Source organism: Vulpes lagopus, chromosome 12, assembly GCF_018345385.1.
Source record: "Vulpes lagopus strain Blue_001 chromosome 12, ASM1834538v1, whole genome shotgun sequence".
Classification (NCBI taxonomy): Eukaryota; Metazoa; Chordata; class Mammalia; order Carnivora; family Canidae; genus Vulpes; species Vulpes lagopus.
In genome coordinates, this window is record NC_054835.1 from 8,591,869 (window position 1) to 8,615,547 (window position 23,679).

The 23,679-nt window shown below is 45.3% G+C and overlaps 1 protein-coding gene across 10 annotated transcripts in view; it reads left to right on the top strand.

Annotated features, from left to right (window-relative positions):
* The window catches only part of PRRC2B (proline rich coiled-coil 2B), a 92,888-nt gene that overhangs the window by 44,120 nt on the left and 25,089 nt on the right, over nucleotides 1-23,679 (top strand). For 9 of the 10 annotated variants that reach the window (XM_041727194.1, XM_041727188.1, XM_041727190.1 and 6 more), the window contains 7 exons: nucleotides 402-544; nucleotides 6,033-6,123; nucleotides 9,057-9,249; nucleotides 13,107-13,422; nucleotides 15,066-15,265; nucleotides 17,473-17,668; nucleotides 23,272-23,488. In XM_041727194.1, the coding sequence (XP_041583128.1) occupies nucleotides 402-544; nucleotides 6,033-6,123; nucleotides 9,057-9,249; nucleotides 13,107-13,422; nucleotides 15,066-15,265; nucleotides 17,473-17,668; nucleotides 23,272-23,488 (1,356 nt within the window). The remainder of the gene's footprint in view (nucleotides 1-401; nucleotides 545-6,032; nucleotides 6,124-9,056; nucleotides 9,250-13,106; nucleotides 13,423-15,065; nucleotides 15,266-17,472; nucleotides 17,669-23,271; nucleotides 23,489-23,679) is intronic. The other variant, XM_041727192.1, reaches the window with a different exon arrangement.

The window sequence follows — 23,679 nt, forward strand, 5'->3', positions numbered from 1 at the left end:
ACCCCGCTTGGGGGCATTGTGCAGGATAATGGGCTGACATATGAAGGTGCTTTGTCTTCGAGACTACAGTGGACCTGAAACCACCTCCAAGCTCCTGGGTGGGTGGGGTGGCTGGGATCTGGAGCTGAATGAGGTTGGGTTATGATTGTAAGTCCTGGATGAGTTTGTGGCCATTGCCCTAGGTGCTAGCGCTGAGGATATGAAACTATGAAATGAGCCAGAACTGCTCTCTGGGCTGTGTTTGTTCCTTGTAGGTTTCTTTTCAAAGGAGAGGATTTAAGTCTTAAATGCAACCATGAACCTTTGCAGTTTTGGACTTATATTGGGGAAAAGTATTGGGTTTTGCTTGCATCTGTATACTTGACGTGAGGCCAGATCTTTACTCTTTTTGCCCTCGGCAGAAAAGAAAACAGGCTGGGAACAACTCGCCCCATCCGCCCACTGAGGCAGCTGGTGGGACGGGCGCCGCGGCCCACCATCATCAATGCAGAAAACCTGAAGGGCCTGGATGACCTGGACGCTGACGCTGATGACGGCTGGGCAGGTGGGTCGGGGGCTTTCAGGGCCAGGGTTGCCTCTGCCTGCCGGGCAGCAAGGTGGCTGTGTGGCTCTCAGCAAGCTGGAGTGGCGCCATCCATGGCTCGTTGCCAGCCGTTGCTTCCTCACTGAGCCCTGTCTTCTGTTGGTCTTCGGTCTTGCTCTTAGATGTGGGGAGATTTTGTTCACTTTCTCAAAAGACTTTTTAGAATGGAAAAGTTAAACAAACGCGTAAATGGGGTAGTGAGCCCTCAGCTTCACATCCCCTAGCTTCAACGAGTATCAGCCCAATTGTTTTCTCTGAAGATTCTTTTTGTGTCTTTGCTTCCAAGTAAATTTCAGTTACTCTGAAAGATACTCATCTTCATTGCACAGTTCTGACAGAGAGATGCACGTGTGTGGCACACCTCTCATCAACGTGTGGAACCTTCCCCCACCAGCCAGCCTTCCTCCCCCGGCCTTACCCAGGGCCTCCCCTCCTCTGATCGAGGTTCCGTTAGGAACGATGTTTTCATTTGTGTTCAGCAGATACCCAGGAGTGGAATTATTAGGTCAAAGGGAAGGTGCTTGATTGGGCCTTTTAGGCCCCACCTACACCTTTCTCCATGGTGGCCATGCCAGGTTACATTCCTTGCTGTGCAATAGGGTTTGAGGACCAGGTTTCTCTGCGCCCTCACAAACTTCCACGTGATTAGTCTTTTTAATTTTAGCCATTCTAGTGGGTGTGTAGTGGTGCCTTATTATGCTTTTAATTTGCATTTTGCTGATGACTAATGATGATGAACAAATTTTCATGTGTTATTTGGCTTCTGGTGTATTTTCTTTTTTCTTTTGAGTGGCAGGATACAAGTCACAGATACAAGTCCCCTGCAACTTAATGTCTTACAAATATTTTTTCCCATTTCTTGCCTACCTTGTCTGTTCTTTTTTTTTTTTTTTTTAAGATTTATTTATTTGAGAGAGAGAGAGCACGCACACATGAGCATTCAAGTGGGGGGAGGGTCAGAGGGGGAATGAGAGAAAATCCTAAGTATACTGAGCCCCACACAGGCTTTAGTCCCAGGACCCATGAGATCACGACCTGAGGTGAAACCAAGCAAGAGTCAGATACTTAGCCAACTGAGCCACCCAGGCACCCCTTGTCTGTTCATTTTTTTTAGCACTGTTTTGATGACCCAAGGTGTTTTATTTTGATGAATTTTAATTTATAAATTTGGGGGGTTTTATAGTTATTTCTTTTGTGTCCTGTCTAAAAATCTTTTTCTCTCCTTGACAGCAGAGATACTCCCCTATTTTCTATTGTTTCAACTCTTACTTTTGGGTCTGTGGTCTATGTTGAATTAATCTTTGTGCATAAGCTAGGAGTCCAGGCTCGTTTTCATCCGTAAGGATATTTAGTGGTTCTGCACCGTTTGTTGTTTGGGCTTTCCTCTCCCTATTGAATTGTTTTGGCACCTTTGCCGAAAATCAATTGACCAGATAAGTGTGGGTCTATTTCTGGACCCTGTTTGTTTCCTTAATGTATTTATTCTTCCTTATGCCGATACCACACTGTAGCTTTATAGTAAGTCTTAAATTCAGGCACCGTAAGCTTTCCAGCATTGTTCCTTTTCAAGATTGACTGTTTTTTTCAAGGTTATTTGACTGCAAGATCTTTTCATTCCCATATAAATTTAGAATCAGCCTGTCAGTATTTACAGAAAGCCTGCAGGCATTTTGGCTAGGACTGTGTTGAAGGTATTGCTGGATAAATACCTTAATTTTGAATCTTCCATCCGCGAACTGGTTGAATCTGACTACTCTTAGCTTTGTTTCAGTGTTTTCAGTGTGGAGGTCTTGAACATCTTTTGTTAAGTTTATCCTAAGTATTTGGTGTTTTTTTTTTTTTTTTTTTTAAAGATTTTAGTTATTCATTTATGATAGATGTAGAGAGAGGGGGCAGGGCAGAGACACAGGTGGAAGGAGAAGCAGGCTCCATGCCGGGAGCCCTACTGGAACTCGATCCTGGGACTCCAGGATCATGCCCCGGGCCAAAGGCAGGTGCTAAACCACTGAGCCACCCAGGGATCCCCAGTATTTGGTGTTTTTTTGATGCTGCTGTGCCTGGCATTGATTTTAAAATGTAATTTCATTTTTTTGTTTCGTGTTGTAAATGGTTGATCTTTGTGTATGGACCTGTACCAGGCACTTTGCTGAATCCTACTGATTAGTTTTAGTTGATTTCTTAGAATTTTCTACATAAAGCATCTTGTTGCCTATAAATAGGGGCATCTTTGTGTCTTCTTTTCAGATTATACGCCTTTTATTTCTTTTTCTTGCTTAAATACAGTGTGGTACTTCCAGTACAGTGCAGTGTTCAAGTTCTTTGTTCCTGATCTTGGGGAGAAAGTGTTTGTGTTTCACCTTTAAATCTTATGTCAGCTATAGGATTTTGGGTGTTCTTCATTAGATTGAAGGGTTTCCTTTTATTTCTAGTTTGCTGAGTGTTTTGTTCTCTAAATCATGAATGGATATTATTATTATTATTTTTTTTTTTAATTTTTATTTATTTTATTACAGTCACAGAGAGAGAGAGAGAGAGGCAGAGACATAGGCAGAGGGAGAGAAGCAGGCTCCATGCACTGGGAGCCTGACGTGGGATTCGATCCCGGGTCTCCAGGATCGCGCCCTGGGCCAAAGGCAGGCGCCAAACCGCTGCGCCACCCAGGGATCCCCATGAATGGATATTAAACTTTGTTGAATAACTTTTCCTGTGTCTGTGATCGTAAGATTTTTTTCCTTTGTTTTGGTAATCTAGAGGACTGGATTGATTACTTAATTATTTATTTATAATGCTAAACCAACCTTAAATTCCTATTGCTCCACCTTTTTGTATGCTTAGATTCAGTGTACTTATATTTTATGAAGGTTCTTGGTGTCTACATCTATGGTGGATACTGGTCTCTGATTTTCTTTTAATATCTTTGTTTGGTTTTGATCTTGGGTTATGCTGGGCCTGTAGATGAGTTGGAAAATGTTCCTTCTCTACTTTTTGGAAGAGGTTTGTAAGTTTGGTATTATTTCTCACATAAATGCTTGATAAAATTCACTAGTGAAATAATTTGACCCTGGAGTTTTCTTTGTGGTAACTTTTGTGATAATAGATTTAATTTCATTGATTATAGAGGTGCTCAGATTTTCTTTGTTGTTTTGTGTCAGTATTTAATAAGTTATATTTTCAAGCGATTTGTTTGTTTCTTTTTTTTTTAACCTTTTTTAATTTATTTATGATAGTCACACAGAGAGAGAGAGGCAGAGACACAGGCAGAGGGAGAAGCAGGCTCCATGCAACAGGAGCCTGATGTGGGATTCGATCCTGGGTCTCCAGGATCGCGCCCTGGGCCAAAGGCAGGCGCCAAACCGCTGCGTCACCCAGGGATCCCTGTTTCTTTCTTTTTTTTTTTTTTAATATTATTTATTTATTCATGGGAGACACACACACACACAGAGAGAGAGAGAGAGAGAGAGAGAGAGAGAGAGAGAGAGAGGCAGGGACACAGGCCGAGGGAGAAGCAAGGCTCCATGCAGGGAGCCTGACGTGGGACGCGATTCCAGGTCTCCAGGATCATGCCCTGGGCTGAAGGTGGCGCTAAACCACTGCGCCACCGGGGCTGCCCAATTTGTTTCTTTTGAGTTGAATTTATTGGTTTAAAGTTGTTGATTGCATTCCTTTTCTTTTTTGATGTCTGTGGGCACTGTAGTGATAGCCCGTCTATCGTTCCCAGTAATTGGGTAATTTTTATTTTCTCTCTTTTTCTTATTCACTTCTGCCAACAACTTACTCTTTTTATTAATCTTTACTAAGAGGAAGTTTGGGGCTTTAATTTTCTCCATTTTGGTGGATTGTTTTCTATTTTATTTATCTGTTCATTTTAATTATTTTTTTTTCTTTCTGGATTTTTTTTTTAAGATTTTATTTATTTATTCATAAGAGACACAGAGAGGGAGAGACAGAGACACAGGCAGAGGGAGAAGCAGGCACCATGCAGGGAGCCCAATGTGGGACTCGATCCTGGGACCCCAGGACCACACCCTGGGCTGAAGGCAGGCGCTAAACTGCTGAGCCACCCAGGGATCCCCCGCTTTCTGGATTTTTAATTTAATTCTTTTATAGTCTGAGAGCATACACTGTATGATTTCAGTTTTTTCAACTTATTGAGACTTATTTTATGACCAGGACATAGTTCAAGTGCATTTGAAAAGAAAGTGTATTCTGCAGGTGACCATCATGGTCTGTAAATATCAATTTAGTTACAGTCAAGGTGGTTGAAGTGTCCTTCAGATCTTATATACTTGTATTTTTGTCTAATTCTCTTAGGTACTGAAAATGAGGTATGGAATTCTCCACTGTGACTGGATTTATCTGTTTCTGCTTCATTGGTTTCAAAGCTGTTATTAGGCATATGCACATTTCTAATTTTTCTGACATATATTGATCCTTTAGATGTCCTATATCACTAGAAATGCGAGTTTCTTTTGTCCCATGTTAAAATCATTGCTCTGGTGTTACTGTTTTCATGTGTGTCTTTTTTTTTTTTTCTTTAATCGTTTTCCTTTCAACCCAATTGTGTTGGGTTGAAACACTTTTTCATCAAATCTGCCTTGTAATTATATTGGACTTTCTGTTTTCTTTTTTAAAAGATACGGTTTGTAGAACAAATTTCACATACCATTAAATCCATTCTTTTAAAGTCCACAATTCAGTGAATTTTAGTACATTCACAAGTTTGTGCAGCCATTTCCACTGTCTAGTTCCAGAATATTTCCATCACCCACAAAAGAAGCACTGTACCATTAGCATGCATTCCCAGTTACCCCCTACCCCCACACACATCCTCTGGCAACCACTAATTTACTTTCTCTCTCTGTGGTTTTGCCTATTCTGGACATTTCATATAAATGGAAGCACACAGTATAGTGTGTGTGACCTTTTGTGTCTGACTTCTCTCACTGAACATGTTTTCAAGATACATCTCATGTTCATTTTCATGGCCAAAATACTGTTCCCCTGATTGGATCTCCCACATTTTGTGTGCCCACTTCTCCGATGATGGGCACTTTCTGTCCCCCTGAGCCCCTGAGGCTGGGCAGTGCCCGAGGGCACAGCAGCAGCTCATACATCCCATTGGCCAAGTCTCTTTGTTGCCTGGTTGGATCCCTGTCTAGTTTTGCCTGCTATTTTGTTCACCCTTCCATACCTTTTACTACATTTGTAAGATATTTTGTCCAGATTGAAGACCTGTTATCTGTGGAAAGGTTAATCTGACCAGGCTGCTTTGCTGTCACCCAAAGCCATAGCTGTCCCTCACCTTATCCGTGGTGTCCGTCATGATAGCAGTTGGCCAGGTTGCCCTCCCCCTCGATTGAGCCAGTATAAGCCCTGACTGGAGGAAATCCCCAGGATGGCGCTCTTAGCACTGCTGAGACTTGGCTCTTTCTTGGTCTCCCTGTTGTAGGCCTTCATGAGGAAGTGGACTACTCAGAGAAACTGAAGTTCAGTGATGATGAAGAGGAGGAAGAAGTTGGGAAGGATGGCAGGCCTAAGTGGTAAGGATCCCCCCATCCTTCATACTGTAGCCAGATGCACACGCATCAGTGCTTATTGGCACAGCCGTTGTGCTGGTCACCACGCCAAGTGCATTTCCTGGTCACAAGCAGCCTCATAGGGGCAGATATGGTTTCCATGCTGCTGATGGGACAGCTGTGTGGGACTGGAGCCAGAGTGTACATCCCGGCACGCTTGGCTGGCTGGCTGGCTGGCTGGCTGAGTCCTAGTGGTTTTAACCACTGTGCCAGTATTTTCCTGAATGAGTTTGGACACCACTTGTTCCACAGATCACTTATGAATCTGGTGCCCAGAAAGGTTTCTCTGGCCAGGCAAGTTTGGGATACCATGGGGTTCAACTTACTGCTTTACTCCAAGGCTGCCCAGAGCCAAGGGTATGTGTGCTGGAGCATGTTGGGGGATCTTTGAGAGATGTGGGAGAAGCGCTGAGTGGGGTATACCATATTTCCTGAACTTACTTAACCATTTCATTTTTTTCTGCCCTTTTTAGATCATTTCATTGGATTAATTTACCTATAATGCTCTTTGGAAAATACTTCATTGTAGTTTGGTCCCTCTAGTTTTGGTCCCTCTAGTTTTTGGTCTTAATAGCAATAGATTGATTGTCTAGTACTTTTTTTAAAATTTATTTTTATTTTATTTTATTTTATTTTTATTTTTTATTTTATTTTATTTATTTATGATAGGCACACAGTGAGAGAGAGAGAGAGGCAGAGACATAGGCAGAGGGAGAAGCAGGCTCCATGCACTGGGAGCCTGACGTGGGATTCGATCCCGAGTCTCCAGGATCGCGCCCTGGGCCAAAGGCAGGCGCCAAACCGCTGCGCCACCCAGGGATCCCTAAAATTTATTTTTAAAGTAAACTCAACCCCTAATGTGGGGCTTGGAGTCTTAACCCTGAGATCAAGAGTCACATGCTCTACCAATTGAGCCAGCCAGACTTCTCTGACTAGAGCTTTTTTTTTTTTCGGAAAGATTTCATTTATTTATTTGAGAGAGAGAGAGCACACACAAGCAAGGGAGGGAGAAGCAGACTCCCTGCTGAGCAGGGAGCCCTGATTTGGGGCTTCATCCCCGGACGGGATGATGACCTGAGCCGAAGGCATATGCTTAACCCACTGAACCACCCCGGTGCCTCTGGCTAGTACTTTTAAAATAATACCTATGGCTGCTTTAATTTGCTTTTTGACCTATTTTTTTGAATACTAGCAAACATGAATGCTTTCCTTTGTATGGAGTTGCTTATTTCCTTTGTATATTTATTTATTAGACTTATTATATCTGCTTTAAAATGTGATTAGTGTTTTATATCCTTTAGATATTAATGCTTTGATGGGTTTCCATTTGTCGACTTTATTGTCAATAACCAAATGTCTATAGTTGAGTCTGCCGCTCTTTTTCTTTGTATTCCGTGTTGGTTGCTTCAGAGCCCTTCTAAAAGGAATGGGCAGTGACCTTCTGCTACTTTTTCTCCTATCCACAGTTAACTAATTGAAGCTTCTCTAATTTATTTTAATACTATTTTATTTTAACTGAAGCTTTGAATGCACTTGAGAAATATCTGTGGGTCAGTTCTTGGGACACTAAGCCCAGAAGAAATGGTGAGCAAGAATTTAAATCAAAGGGAAAGACATAAGATTTTACAGACTCGAGAAGCAGTAGGACACTCTGTTCCTTATCTCTTATAGCTAATGTGAATGAAGTATTCAATTGAACGAGTTAAGAGTGGATTTGGACACAGTTTTACTGCTGGCTGTGACCAAGGATATCTCAAATTGAGAGTCCCTAAAGCATTACCTCCCTGAACCTACACTTTTCTGGGGGTTCTTTGGGTTGATTATGAGTCTCTTGCTCCAGGCTCCCGGGTCTTCCTTACATCTTCTTTGTCTCCCTGTCCATGATGGGTTCCCGACACTCCCCTGGACCCTGTCCCTTCCTGTTCATTGTCTCTGGGCCATTGGGACCACATCCTTTCTTTTCTGGACTATTCAGAGGCTAGCCGGTTTGTGTTCTCTCTCCACATTGTGCCTTAGTCATCTTTCCTGGTGGGTCAGGAGCCTTGTGTGGTCTTGGCGCCCCTCAAAGTGGTATCAGGAGTCAAGAGTGGTTGCTGCCCTGCTGTGATCTAAGCCACCTTACCAGCCTCATCTTCCCTCTACCCTCCCTACATGTGTGCACATGGAGACATGCACACACATACATACTCACGACACCTGACTCCCTGCTGTTCTCTGAACTCCTTGATGTGTGTCTGGGGCTCTTTTTACACAAAAGATGTGCTTGGTCACTGCATACACATTTTGTCCTTGTGCCTTGGTTGCTCCTGCAGCATGTAAAGGTGAGCACTGCACAGATCTCCACTCCCTTCCAGCCTCTGTTTGGAACCCCTTCTCCCCTTTATCATACTGCATCTGCTTGGCTTCCTCCTCTTGCTCTCTGTATTATGGCATCATTTAGTGAGCTGTCTTTTGCTATTTGGAGGAAAATTGATTGAATACCTCGTTTATGCAAAGCGCAGGGAAGGAGCCATATTCTAAGGAGAAAGACCTTCATCTGGGATTCTGGGTTCAGATCTGTTCACTCTTCTTGGGAAGACCACTCCCCAACCTTTATGAGACTCTGTTACCAGCCCTTTAAAATGGGAGAGTAAGGACTTATTTTCCCATAAACCAAGTAATGGCTTTGGAATGCCCCACCTGTAGCTTTGTGTGTAAGAGTGACTTGGTAAATGTTGGTGCTGGATTTCGGTGTTCTGGGTCTGTCCTCTCACACACAGTGGGGTAGATCTATTCCAGGGAAGGACACTGGTGTATGGAAGGCTGGCTTCCCCCAATTCCTTAGGCCCTCTGATGGGTAAGACCAAACCACGCTTGGGCTGACTAGGAAAACTCATCCTTGCTATGGTCTGTCCCAGGAGCAGTTGGGACCCCAGACGGCAGCGGCAGTTGTCAATGAGCTCTGCAGACAGTGCTGATGCCAAACGTTCCCAAGAGGAAGGAAAGGACTGGGGCGAAACAGTGGGTGTGACCCGTGTCGTCCGGAAAGTGCCAGAACCTCAACCACCTTCCAGGAAGCTTCACAGCTGGACATCCGGCCCTGACTACCAGGTACCACAGTCACTGGAGGGGTTCTGTGCCTGTTGTTAGCTGGGAACTGGGGACACACGCACACGAACACATGCTCTTTTCAAATTCATCTCACTAGAATTCTGAGACAGCAGTACAACAGGTCATCTGGTTGTCTGTCCTATGCATTTGTACTTCACTGAGTTCAGTGGCTAGGTTTCTGAAAAGTCCTAGGTGGACATTTCTTTCTCTTGATTTTTCATTGAAAATTTTCTTTTAAAATTTGGAAATAGTCACAAACTTACAGAAATGTTAGAAGCATAATACAAAGAATATTTTTCTCTGAACCATTTGTAGAGTAAGTTGCCAGCCCGGTCAGGCCCTGTCACCACAGAACACTTGTATTTATTTTCTGCCTCCTAGATAACCATGGTCAAAACCAGGAAATTAGCATTGATATACATCAGTGCCATCTGATTCTCAGACCCCATCCAACTTGTACCATTTGTCCCATCAGTGTCCTTTGTGTAGAAGAATCCAGTTCAGAATCACACGCTGCCTTCACTCTGGAATAGTCCCCCAGCCTTCCTTAACTTTCATGACTTTGACATTTGTGGAGATTGTAAGCCAGTTATTTTGTGGAAGGCACCTCAAGTTGGTTTTATCTGGTGCTTCCTCATGACTGGGTTCAAGGTTTCCATTTTTGGCTAGAATGTCTCAGAGATGACATTGATTCTTTTGCTTGTGCCCCACCAGGTGACAGGAAATTCCACTCTGTCCATGCTCTGACAACCTTCACTCTGATCTCTTGACTAAGGTTTTCATGTCCACCCAATTTCACTCTATGGAGTTTCTCTCTTTCACGTTTGTAACTGATAAGAAATTGTGTGGAGATACTTTGAGACTATGACTGTCCTGTTTCTCATTGAACTTTGAGTTTACTTACTTTTATCAGTGGGTTATAATCTGTTCTTTTCGTTGTTTTGGAGCTGCAGGTATTTTTTATTTGGCTCGCAGGAACCTCTCTAAGCTGGCATCTGTCCTCCTGTCCCACTCGTTATTGAGCAGTTTCCTTGCTTTCTGATTGGACAAGCTTTTTTTATTTTTTCTTTTTTTTAATTCCAATCTTTTTAAAAAGTAATCTCTACATCCAATGTGGGGCTTAAACTCACAACCCCAAGATCAAGAGTCAAATGATTGGTCTACCATCTGAACCAGCCAGGTGCCCCGGGACAAGCTTTTCCAAGGTCATTTTGTCTTGTCCTTGCCTTGATCAAGGATCAGCCCTTATGATATTTAGAAACCAATATGTGAGTCCTAGGGGGAATGCTCACTGCTTTTGGGGTGTTATTGTTCCTAGGCCATCTTGGTGGACAGGGTGAGGAAATGTGTATATGTATATACAGATATGCATATGTGTACACATATATACATGTTTACATCTTTATTATTTCTTTTTTAAAGATTTCACTCATTTATTCATGAGAGACACACACACAGGGAGAGAGACAGAGACACAGGCAGAGGGAGAAGCAGGCTCCATGCAGGGAGCCCTATGTGGGACTCGATCCCAGGACTCTAGGATCACGCCCTGGGCCAACGGCAAGCCGCTAAACCACTGAGCCACCCAGGGATCCCAACATCTTTATTATTTCTATATCTGTATGGAGAACCATGACTTCACAGTGATACCTCTGGTTCCACACAATCCAACTTGGTTCTCTCCCCTTCTGTATCTATAATTCCACTTTCCCATTGTCCCTAGTATTCACACTTACTTGATCAGTCCCCCTGTGTGTGACCAGTCTCCCATTTTTGTACCCATCCTCTCTCCCTTGCACAGATGCCCTCCTCGCCCACTCAGCTGTCGGTGTCCCCCAACCCAGTCCCAGCCCCACGTGGATACCCTGAATCTCCCTGCTGGGCCACCTCTCCTAATGAATTGAATTCTCACCATGCTTGGTTAGGCTCTAACTCCCACACTAGTCACATCTCCACATGGACACCCTCTTTTCCCTGCCTGCGTTCTGACCACCTGCTCTGAACCACCAAGACTGTTTGGTGCCAGATACCTGCCTTATTGTTCCAGACTTCATGACTTTGAGACTGATTGTTCGGGAGGCACAGAGTTAGGTCTGAGAAAGGCATTAACTTAAATACATTTGGCAGAACAACAATAACAGAATTGCCACTTTTTAAAAAGATTTATTTATTCATGAGAGACACAGATTGAGAGAGAGAGAGAGAGAGAGAGAGAGAGAGAGAGAGAGAGGCAGAGACACAGGCAGAGGGAGAAGCAGGCTCCATGCAGGGAGCTCAACATGGGACTCGATCCGTGGTCCCCAGGATCAGGAATTGCCATTTTTAATGCATTTTGCCATTTAAGGGACTCTGGTTCCACATCTTATAAAATGAAAATGTCTTTATCTTTAGTCCTTTTTTTTTTTTTTTTTTTATTGAGCACCTATTGTGTGCCAGGCACTGTGCTAGGTACAGGGAAAACAAAATTGACAGCTATTCTTGGAAATTACCCTGTAATTAATCCAAATTTCCTTCCTGTGTTGGAGTCGTTCAGTATTCCAAGGAGGTTTCACTTTGACCTTCTCATAAACAACAATGTGAATTAGGTGAATCAACAAAGAAAAAAAACGTGTATAATTTTATGCATTCAGATTTCTAAAAAGTTCCAATATTTTGCAGAGGACTGGGTCTTTAAATGACAGCTAATATTGAGGCACTTCAGAAAGGCACCTCAGAAGTCTTGCGGGGGCGATCCATGTACCCTTTGATTCTGTCCTTTCATTTCTAGGAGCACTGGGGAGTGAGGTAGATGATAGTGATGGCGACATGCTACCATGCATGTGCTGCAGAGTGTGGACAGGCCTAGTCCCGGGCAACAGGAAAGGAAAGTATGTGCTTTGGCCCCAGTTACCTTGTGTGAAAGTACTATCATGCTTCCAAGTTAGAAGTTCCTAATCTTCTCTGATTGTCCTTATTGTCCCTGGATTATAAGAAGTTAACTTTCAGGAGAAAAGCCCTTGGCTGCAGTGAATGTATTACATGGTGCTTTTGTGGAGGGTTCATGAGTGCACCAGAAAAGGCACAGATCTTGTTTGTTTACGTCTGAGGACTCATGACCGTTGTACACATCTGTCGCTAGCACCCAGAATGAGAAGCTCTGTTTTGGGATGGTCCTTATTGCGCTTTCAGTGACTGGTGCTCCCTTATACTTGCCCATCAACTGTGCTGTGATGTATTCCGCTTGAAACTCCATTCCTTGCAGGTTGGGGAGAAACCTTCCCAACATCAAGAGGGCTTCCTACTGGTTTCCCAGTAGTAATTAGCAACCAGTGAGAGACCCAGAGTAGATGAAGTGGCCAAAATAGATGTTTTCTATGAAGAGTCATTTTGAAGCCATCTCTCTGACTGAATTTTAATTTCTTGCTCCCTTTATACCTGGAGGTTTTGGTATTTTCATGGGAGAAAGAGGAGAGCTGTTTTGCAACTTAAGTAAGAAATTAAGTGGGTCTCTGCTCCTGGCTGCTGGCCGTGGAGGCCCTAATCTTGTGTGCGTGTTAGCAGTAGCCAGAATGTCCAGGCACTGTTTGCTGTCTTGATTGAGGTGTGGAGCATGTTCTTTGTTGCACATCCACTGTCCCAAGGGGCCTCCTTTATCCCCAGCTTACACATGGGGAGTTAAGGTTTAGGACGTTGGCACTTGCCTAGACGTCACTGCAGATTAGTAAAAGACCAAGCAGGATTGAAACCCAGGTCCACCGAACACGTGACTGCTGCCTCTTGAAGAAGCTCAGGGGTCTTGGGAATGAGAACTGATGGTGGGGTAGCCCATCTCCTGGACTTGGGGCCCATTGTTTCATCTGACTTTATTCTCTTGGCAGAAGTCCTCGATGGGCAGCATGTTCCGGCAACAGTCTGTTGAGGACAAAGAGGACAAGCCACCCCCACGGCAGAAATTTGTGCAGTCAGAGATGTCGGAGGCTGTGGAGCGAGCCCGAAAACGCCGGGAGGAGGAGGAGCGCCGAGCCCGCGAAGAGAGGCTGGCTGCCTGTGCCGCCAAGCTCAAGCAGCTGGACCAGAAGTGTAAGCAGGCTCAGAAGGCGGGCGAGGCCCAGAAGCCCGCAGAGAAGGAAGTACCTCGATCTCCAGGCACCGAGAAGCTGCCCCCACAGGAGAATGGCCCTGCTGTGCGCAAAGGTAAGTGCTGGGCCCTTGTTCTGTGAACCGGACACCCTGGGCTGTTGGCGGTGCTCTGTTGTTTGCATCTTCCTGGCTTCCTAGCACAAGCTGTGGCGAACAGCAGGGGATGCTGGGAAGCTCTGGTCGTTGAGTTCTGGCCTTGGGCTCACATCCTGTTGCAGCTTCTGAAGGTGGGAGGCTACACATTTCGCCTCCCTGGCGCTTGTTTCCTCATCGGTAAAACAGGATGGAAATAGTATGTACCTGCCTGCACACTGAGGGGCCACGGGACAGAAAGTACAGAAAGTGCTTGGCACAGCTTCTAGATACGGAAAGCATGCTTGATAACCAACGTTGTCCCCATTACCCTCATCACTGTTCTCTTTCTGCCACTGCTCAACCAAAGATGCGGGTGCTGGAGGGCTTTAATACAAGCACAGGGTCCTTTCAGTTCATTTAAGAAAATCAGGAAGAATGTGCCTTTGTGACATTGAGAGAAGCCCGCCTGCTTGTTAGAGTACATTCTTCCTGGTGTTAATTCTGCAAAGGATGGATCACACGGCTCCCTAAGAGACATTGAACAGCATTGTGTGGCGGAGAGTAGCTCTTGCAGCAGTTTTCAAGAGTACCACCGACTTTGTTCTTTGTGATATTCTTAAATGAACTAAAAACAACTCTTTAGGAGGGAAGGATCTGATAAAAAGTTCAGTCCCTGAAAGCTTCTTAGATGAGTCTCGTTCCTGACCCGCTGGTCCTCAGCCCCCTTCTGGCCAGGAACAGAAGTCTTAGCACAGCCTGTGCCCAGCCTCTGTACTTGCTGAGATGGGGCGGTGGAGAGAGGCCAGGAAGCGGGTGCTTTGGTGTGAGCCTGGTCAGTTGAGACTGGTGCTTGGGGTGGGCCTGGGTGCTGCATTTGTGCCTGTCCTGTGCTTCTGCAGTGTTCCTCTGGGTCCCTGAGGCTTTGCATTGGGGTTCCATCATCCCCTGCAGGAGAATTAAGAATGCAGATGTCAGTTATACTTCAGTAAAGCTGGGGACCGCCCCCCCCCCCCAAAAAAAAAGCAAAGCTGAGACAGGGGCAAGAAAGAAGGAAATTCAGAGAGAACCAAGATGGGAGATTGTGTTGGGTGCTAGCTACCGATCAGGCAGTGTTTTAAGTGCTTTGCATGGATTATCTCACTTAATTCTCACAAAGGCCTGTGGGGTAAACAGCATTGCTCTCCTCCCTTTACTGATGAGGAAGCAGGCGAGGAGAGGCCCATGACTTGCTGGGCCACACAGCCTTTGGATAGGACTCCTGCTGCTCAGTTGATGGATGTGGGCTGTTGCTGAGCTGGTGGCTGCTCTGGTTTATCGGAGTCCTTTTCAATAAAGCCTCTCTTGCCTGGAACCAAATCCCAGCTGCATCACTGACTGTGTGACCTCTGGCAGTTCACCTGACCTTTCGACCCTTAGCTTTTTTGCCTCCAAAGGGATGGCATCATGGGGAGTCTGTGAGCTCATGCATGCGGGGTGGTTAGCCCAGTGCCAAGGTTCAGGGCTGTGAATCGTCCAGCAGTGGAATGTCCATGCCAATAAGAGCAACCATTTGCTGTAAACATTTGGCCAGCCCAGCTTCAGTGAGCTCACTGCAGCCATTTTTCTGGTTATTTGTTCTCCAGGCTCTCCTGAATTCTCTGCCCAGGGAGCCACCAACACGTTTTTGGAAGAAGCCCCCATGGTTCCTCCAGTTGTGGCCCAGAGTGGCAGCAGTGAGGAGGGAGCCAGGGAGGCTGGGTCCCCTGCACAGGAGTTCAGCAAGTACCAGAAGTCACTTCCTCCCAGATTCCAGCGCCAGCAGCAGCAGCAGCAGCAGCAGCAGGTAAACAGGGTCACTGTACACAGATCTGCCTGCTAAGTGGATGTCTCCTTCCCCTTCAGTGAAAACAGCCAACAGAAATCTACCCTCCTCTAGCCCCATCCCCGGCAGGGGTGTCAGGAGCTGCACCAAAAACATATAGCCTTAGAAGATCAGCCCTGGCCATATGTTATTTTTCCAAGTGGTTTCTCCTGTGAATAAATAAAACCGTTGTTAGTAGCTTATTGGCTTTGTCTGAAGTTGGAAAGGAAGTGTTAGTGGTGTGCGCACTCAGTGTAGTTTTGCCGAAGACTGTTTTTTTCATTCAGAACAGTTCACTGTGGCCTCTCCTTAGACCAGTGTTGTCCATCGTGGGACCCTCCCAGGGAGTAAGGAGGCCCAGAGGGCTTGGAAAGCTGTCAGACAGGTGTGCTAGCATTTGGTTAAGGACGTAGGTTTGTAGGTGTTGAGTTGAACTGATTCGCATCCTGATCTTGCAACTTCTCTAGTCAAGTGTGGCCTTGGATGGGCCAAGAGGAATGAATCCCTGCCTTAGTACGGCAGAGAGGCTTTTATGGCACCTACAGCCTGGCTTATCGGTGTTAGCAGTATTCTCTTTATTAGGGTTTCATAAATCGTAGAAGCAATCTTGTCTGCCCCAGGAAGGATGGCCTGGGTGATGGTTGTCATCATACCAATCTCTTGTGGTCTGGCTGGAGCACTTGTTGATGAGGAGTGATACGCGGAGGAACAGAAGATTACTGATGTGCATTGCACTTTGGTGGGAAACAGATGAAACATGGATGTGACATAGCTTAGCAGCTGGATGTGCAGTAAGTCAATGTTAAGAATAAGCCAGCGTGGTTCAGAACACGTGTGCCTTAGGGAGACAAATCAGGCTCTTCAACTGATTCTCCAGAATCTCTTCTAGTTGCATTTAATACCTTCACCTCAGATCTTCCTTTCCCTGGGCCCCTGTGAGATACTTCAGAAGCTCACCAGGTCCTGAGCTATAAATGGGAGGTGACGTTGTGCTTTTGACAGTGTAGTCGTGTGAACCAGTGTTGTACAGTTACACACAGGCTTGGTGGAGAATTACTGATCAGGAAGGTCTCTGGGGTGACTCCAGCCAGATGCAGCAGTAAGAGTTGCTCTACGTAACACTTCTGGGGGGTGGGGGGTGGGGATGGGTAAGTCCTACCTTAAGAATAGAAAGGAGTCTGAAAGCACCAGGGCAGCTGAAGGAGGCTGGCAGACAGACTGTCTGGTCCGGTTCCCTAGGGGCCTGGGGTCCAGACAGAGGAGGAGCTCTGGGTGGAGGCCTGCTGCCGAGAGCTGTGTTTATTGAGTGCTAGTGAGTGCCCGCAGAGCTGTCCGGAGAATGCAGGCCAGGCAGGCATTCTTGTTTGCAGATTGGGAAGACATGGCCGGGCAGCTCTTCTTGTCTTGACTGCACCTGAGTCCTGCTGGAATGCTGATTCTGGGTGCACTTGTGAGGGCAGCCCTGGAGGTCGCTGGTGGAGATGGGGTTAGGGCTGGAAGTGAACTGTCACTAGATCTAGGACCTTGATTTTGAATGTTTTGCTGATACTCATTTGTGCAGTGATTTTTTTCTATGTGCCATGATTGGTGGTAGGAGGCATGGGTAGATACTAGAGTGAACTTGGCCTGTAGTCTCTTACAGTTTTGTTAAGGGAAATCAGAAACATAAAATAATAACCTACTGTTAGTGCTACAGAGAAGCACCAGTGTTGCAGAGGAGAGGACAGCAGCCTGATCCTGTCCGGGGTCTTACAGCGGGATGCCCAGAAGAATGGTGTTTTAAGCTGAAGGAAGAGCAGGGGTGTGAGCCAGGATGGGAGGGAGCAGGAGCCTTTTAGGTGGAGGGCCCAGTGTGTTACCGGGGCCCCACGAGGCAGGCAGCCACATGGCACAGAAAGCCAGGCAGTCATGTGCAGTGAAGCTAGTGGCAGGTAGGGCAGCTCATATGGGGCCTAGTGGGATTCGGGTTATTCCACGGAGAGCTGTGGGGAACCATCAGAGACTCCTGAAGCCCGGGCTTGATGTGACTGTGTGCTGTGGGGGGTGCGTAGGGGAGTGGGTATGTGCGTGTGAGTGAGCATGCATATGTGTGCTGTATGTACATGGGTGTGTGTTTGCCCGTGAATACACACACAGGCATGGTCTCTGCCTTGGGGCACCCGTCTAACCTGATACCTTTCCCCGGTCAGGAGCAGCTGTACAAAATGCAGCACTGGCAGCCGGTATACCCTCCACCTTCCCACCCACAGCGCACCTTCTACCCTCACCATCCCCAGATGCTGGGTTTCGATCCCAGGTGGATGATGATGCCTTCCTACATGGACCCACGAATCCCACCCACTCGCGCCCCGGTGGATTTCTACCCCTCTGCCCTCCATCCCTCAGGTAAGCATGCTCCCGTGGGCCATGCCAGTAGAGTCCAGGATGGTGTGGGGGAACGGTGTTGCTTCAGGAATCAGACCCACCTGGCTTCTAATATGGCCTCTTCTGTAACTCACAGGTTCAGTCTGAATTTTAACTTTGTTGTTTGCAAAGTGGGGATGATATGGTTGTAGTATATTCACACAGAATCTCGGCGAAGAGTCCTTCTGGTCATGCATTATACGTTGTTTTAATTAGTTCTGATGTTCCTGCTGTGTTGTTTTGTCCATCTTTTTTTTGTTATTGAAGTTTTATCTCTTTCCATTCTCCTTTTTTTTTTCTCTTTCCATTCTTATTGTTCTTTGTGCCTTCTCTCTTTCTTTTTGACCTTGATTTGTCCTTCCCAAGGTTTGTGTAATGCCATTTTTAAAAAGCAACATTTGAAAAATAAAAAAAATGAACAAATTAGCAGTTTTTGGATTTCTTAATTCCTTTGTTTTATTGGACTTTTATTTCATTACTTTCTGTTCTTTTCCTCATTAATTCCTTTGAAATGTCTCTGTTCTTTTTAAATAATTGTGTTGATGGGATCCCTGGGTGGCGCAGCGGTTTGGCGCCTGCCTTTGGCCCAGGGCGCGATCCTGGAGACCCGGGATCGAATCCCACATCAGGCTCCTGGTGCATGGAGCCTGCTTCTCCCTCCGCCTGTGTCTCTGCCTCTCTCTCTCTCTCTCTGTGACTATCATAAATAAATAAAAAATTTAAAAAAAAATTAAATAATTGTGTTGAATACTTAGCTCATTAATTTTTGACCTTTTGTTGTATTTAAGTATTACCTGAACTATAGGTCCAGCATTTTTATTGTGCAGTTTTAAATGTTAGTCTGGTTTTGATTTGTTACCTTTCTTTGGTTGATGATTTTTAAGGGTATGTTGTAAATTTGCCAAATATTTAGAAATTTAAGATTATCCTTATGGTGTTAATTTCTAATATAATTTCTTGGTGATCAGGTGACATTGTCTGCACGATACAGACACGGGGATCAGGAAACTTTTCTATAAATTCCAGATAGTAAATATTTTAGGCTTTGAGCAGCTACTCCATTTTGTTGCTGTAGAACAAAAATGACCAAGGACGATAGTAATTGAACAAGTCTGGTTGCTTTCGAGTAAACCTTTATTTTTAAAGAACAGGTGGCAGGTCAGGTTTCACCCAAGGGCTTCCCGGTGCCAGCCAGCTCCTGATCTAGGTTGCTTGGTATTTGTTGAGATTTTCTTTTAGGCTCTGACATGATCTCTTTTTTAACATTCTGGGTTTGCTTGAAAAGAATACTATCCTCCAATTGGATGTGGCCCACGACACGGAACATGCTGACTGTGTGGTGTGGCATGCATCTATCCCGCCACGAGCGATGTGTGAAAGTCTCCTGGTGTGGCCGCAGATCTGTCCAGTTCCTGAGCCTGTCAGGTTTTGCTCTCTCTGTCTGGAAGCAGACAGGTGTGGCATGACACATCTCATTCTCCTTGTCGTCATGTACACCCCACCATCCTTACTGTGTTTCCTTCCTCTGATGTCCACTCTGTCTAATCTTCATGTCATCGTTCTGGTTTTCTTTTGACAAGTGCTTATTTGGAATCTTTTTTCCATCTTGTTCCTGTCAGCCTCTCTGAGCCCTTTCTTGGGGGGAATCGGTCCTTGTCCAAAAAAGGTACGTATGGTTTTAGCCACTCTGAAAATCTCTGACTTTAATTGCCAAAGTGCCTCACATTAGATCTTGGGGATTAGTACATTGGGTTTCCTACTCTCCTATTTTATGCTTTCCTGTTTGTCTTGCCTTTCTGTGCATTTCTTTTTCTTCCTTTCTTTTGTATCAAATTTTCCTCTTCTTTATGTTGTTGTGCTCTGCGTTCTGTTTGTCCCGTGTTAGCTACATTCTCACCTGCACCGCTGACTTGCCGTGGCCCGTCAGCATCCTCATCCCTAACCTGAGCTCTGATGACGTCATCGGTACTATCTTTCTCTTGTTCCCTGGAATCTTACTTCCTTGTTTTTATGCCTACCAAATTAGTCATTATTGTTTTTGTTGTTTCGTCCAACCTGTGCTTGTTCAGATTTGCTTCTGTCTACTGGTTTCTCTGCTCCCTTCTCTTTCTTGCATTTTCCTTCCATCTGGGTGTGACATGCTTCATGAAGTACATTCTGTTGAGTTCTTCAGGAAATGTTTTTGGCAGTAGGTTTTCTTTGCCTGAAAAAGTCTTTATGACCCCCTTTCTCTAGCTGGGTATAGAATTCTAGGTTGGCAATTCTTTCTTTCAGGACCAAGAAGATGGTATTTATTTTGCTTTTCTTTTTTCTTTTTCTTTTCTTTTTTTTTTTTTTTTGTATTTCATTTTTCTTTTGGCTCCTGTTGTGCTGAGTGATTCATGTCTGTGTAACCTGCTCTGTTTTCTCTCTGGTTGCTGCCTTTTTTTTTTTTTTTTTTGCAGTTTTATACTTTGATAATTAGCGATTAGTTGTCATTCACATTAACTGTAGATATTTGAAAGTGGTGACAGGTACATAGATAACCAATGTCTAGAGCTTGTTTGGTGAATCTTTATCCTCATTATATTTTCTGGATAACCACACACAGATACAATATGGAACATTCCTTAACTCCTTTGGCCCAGACAGCTGTGTTGAGCTTGGTGTCACTGTGCACATCTGGAGTTTCCATCTCCTTCATGGCAGATTTCTGGATCTCTTTGAGTGCCTGAGGGGCGTGCTTCTTGAAATCCACTCCATGGATGCACTGGTGAATGTTGATGGTATATTCTCTGGTTACTACCTTGTTGACGGCAGAACACCTTCTTGCCACCCTTCTTTGTGGGAGCCTTTCTGCTGGGCCCTGGTTCTCTCTGGCTGTTTTTAAGATCTCTTTTTCTTTGGCCTCTTGCGGTTCTGTCTCAATGTGTTGTGTCAATTTTCTCTCCAGCTATGTCCAGTCTACTTTTTTTTTTTCTTATTGTCCGGTGAGTTTTTAATTTCAGTGACTATATTTTTATTACTGGAATTTTTTTTCTCAAATCTTCATTTTTAAAAAGATTTACTTAACTTATTTTAGAGAGAGAGTGCATGGGTGAGTGGGAAAGGGTAGAGGGAGAGAGAGAGTCTTCAGGTGGACTCCTCTCTGAGCATGGAGCCCAATGTAAGACTTGATCCCAGGACCTTGAGATCATAACCTGAGCCAAAATCAAATCAAATCTATTTTTTGTGTATGCATATTTTTTTTAAATTCTCAATTAGTTTTTGTGCTTTTATAATTTAAAACATAATTTCCATGTTTATTATTCTGTTATCTGAAGTTCTTAGGGAGGCATATAACCCTGTGGCCTGCTGTGGGCTCATGGTGGGCTGCTTCCCACATTGCTGGTAATTTTGGATTGTGAGTTCATCTTCATAGAACTTTATTTATTGTGGGAATCCAGTATGGCTTGAATGGAGAGTCAGTTCCTCCAGGATGGTTTTATATCTTCTCCTTCCAGCCTAGAACCACCTGTTACTCTAACTTAGGAAATTTCTGAACCACTGTAGGGGTATAAATCTGAACCTTCCTCCTGCTAGACTGCAAGAAAGCCTACACAGCCTAACAGCAAATTGTCTTTCCCTAACTGGCCCAGGCCAAGACACAAACTTAGTTGTTCCTGTATACTAAAGAGCATGTATTTTTAAATCTGCCTTGTAATTGAGGCCCTTACCCTTTGAGAGTCTCCATCTTGAGCAGCGTCCCAGTTATAGCTCTCTGCCTTACCCAGAAAAACGCCATCCCCTGTGCTGTCCTGTGTTGAAGAAGCCCATAGTTGCTGGGACTGACAAGTGTGTTTCCCTCCTCCTGTCCAGGAGGCACTAGCTTGTGGCACTGGCCTGGGGCTGTGGTTTCAAACCCCTGGGGGTTTCCCGTTTTCTTGGGAACCTCTACAGGTGAATTTTTTTTTTAAGATTTTTATTTATTTATTCATGAGAGACACAGAGAGGCAGAGACCTAGGCAGAGGGAGATGCAGGCTTCCTGCAGGGAGCCCGATGTGGGACTCGACCCCAGAACCCTGGGATCACACCCTGAGCCAGAGGCAGACACTCAATCACTGAGCCACCCAGGTGTCCCTACAGGTGAAATGTTTGACACATTCTGCCCAGCATTTTTGTGGCAGAGAGTCTTTGTGGTAGCAGGGTTTTTCAGGTAGTGAGAGCTGCCACATTGCCAAAAATAAGCCGATGTACAGTATCAAGTGCTTTAGTGTACCTCATAATCAGTATTTAATTTGTGGTATGTAATTTTAGAGTTCAGAGAGGGTCTCTACCACTTGACTCACACTATATGTTGGATTCCTGTATCAATGGAATGGCATTTGAACAGGGCACTCCATACCTACAAGAAAGCTTTAAACCCACTGGCTTAATTTAGAACCATTTTATGGCTAAAAGATGGGCACAACAAAGTGCATGACTGCTAATAAGCTTTGTGAACAGAGTATCTGAAAAATCATATCTTTTCTCCAAGGACTTAGGCCCGATGAGACTTTTAATTTCTGCACTGCCTCCCCCTCTACCCTCCCCCACTTGATCAATATGGACAGAGAGGCCATGGGACCACACTTTCCCCATCCAGCTTATATCTGGTGGGGTGAAGTGTATGTCTCCCCCTTTAAAGATTTATTTGTTTGAGGCAGGGGGAGGGGCAGAGGGAGAGAGAGAATTTCAAGCAGGCTCTCCTCTAAGCATGGAGCACGATGGAGAGCTCCATCCCATGACCCTGAGATCATGACCTAAGCTGAAACCAAGAGTCAGTTGGATACTCAACTGACGGAGCCACCCAGGCACCCTGTTGTCTGTCTCTTAATCACCTCAGGCCAGTTAACAGTTTGTTGTCATATGTGGGTTTCTCTGCTCTCATTCATTGTACAAAACTGTGGAGTATTGCAGTCAATCATGGGGCTAGAAGTAGAAGGAACTGGGGCACCTGGCTGGCTTGTTCGGTGGAGTATCTGACTCTTAATCTTGGGGTTGTGGGTTTGAGCCCCACGTAGAGTGTAGAGAGAACTAAAAAATAAAATCTTAAAATAAAAAAGGAACTGAAACCAAAATCCCTTCTCAAGTTTTCTTGCTTGAGTTTTTAAGCAGGCAGACACCAGCCCTTTGTCCACACAAGCACTCTGGGTTGCAGCTCCTCTTCCTCACATGTATGTATGCAGGAGACTTAAGGCGTCTGTGCTTGCACACAGACCTTTGTGGCTGATGAATTGGCCCTTCTACGCCTTCTGCTGACAGGAGGGGCTCTCCAGTTAGTTTATTTCCAGTTTCCATTTGCCAGTTTGCTGGATTCTTCAACACGGAGCTCTGAACCCAGGACCTCAGGTGGGCCAGGCCTTAGAACGGGTCTTTTGGACACCTCATATTGCATGCATGTGTGCTTTCAGAGGTTCTGAGGTCCGAGAACTTGGTGAGCCCAGTGATGGTGAGCAGGTGAGGTGTTGTGTCCACATGACAGGGTAACCATTGTCTCCTCTGAGCCTCTGGTTGTCCCTGAGATTGGAGCATGGCTCTCTGAATGAGCTGATACAGACAAGTTCTTTGCCTCTGCCTTCTTCAGGATTGATGAAGCCGCTGATGCCCCAGGATTCCCTCAGTGGGACTGGCTGTCGCTCTGAGGACCAGAACTGTGTGCCCTCACTGCAAGAAAGAAAAGTGGCCACCCTCGACCCAGCCCCCGTGTGGAGCCCCGAGGGTTACATGGCACTGCAGAGCAAGGGCTACTCGCTTCCCCAGCCAAAATCGAATGACACTTTGGCCATGGACATGCATGTCAGGTGAGATGAAACTTGGCCCTATTGGCCTGCAGTTCAAGGCAGAATCTCCGTGTCCTGCTTGCAAGGGGTTCTGGGTGAAGCTCTGTCCCCGGAGGCTTTGCCCAGAGGAAGGGCAGCTTTACAGGGACTGGCAATGCCCTCCGGGGATGGAGAATGTGATGAGTTTTGCTTGAATGCCTCCGTATGAGAGA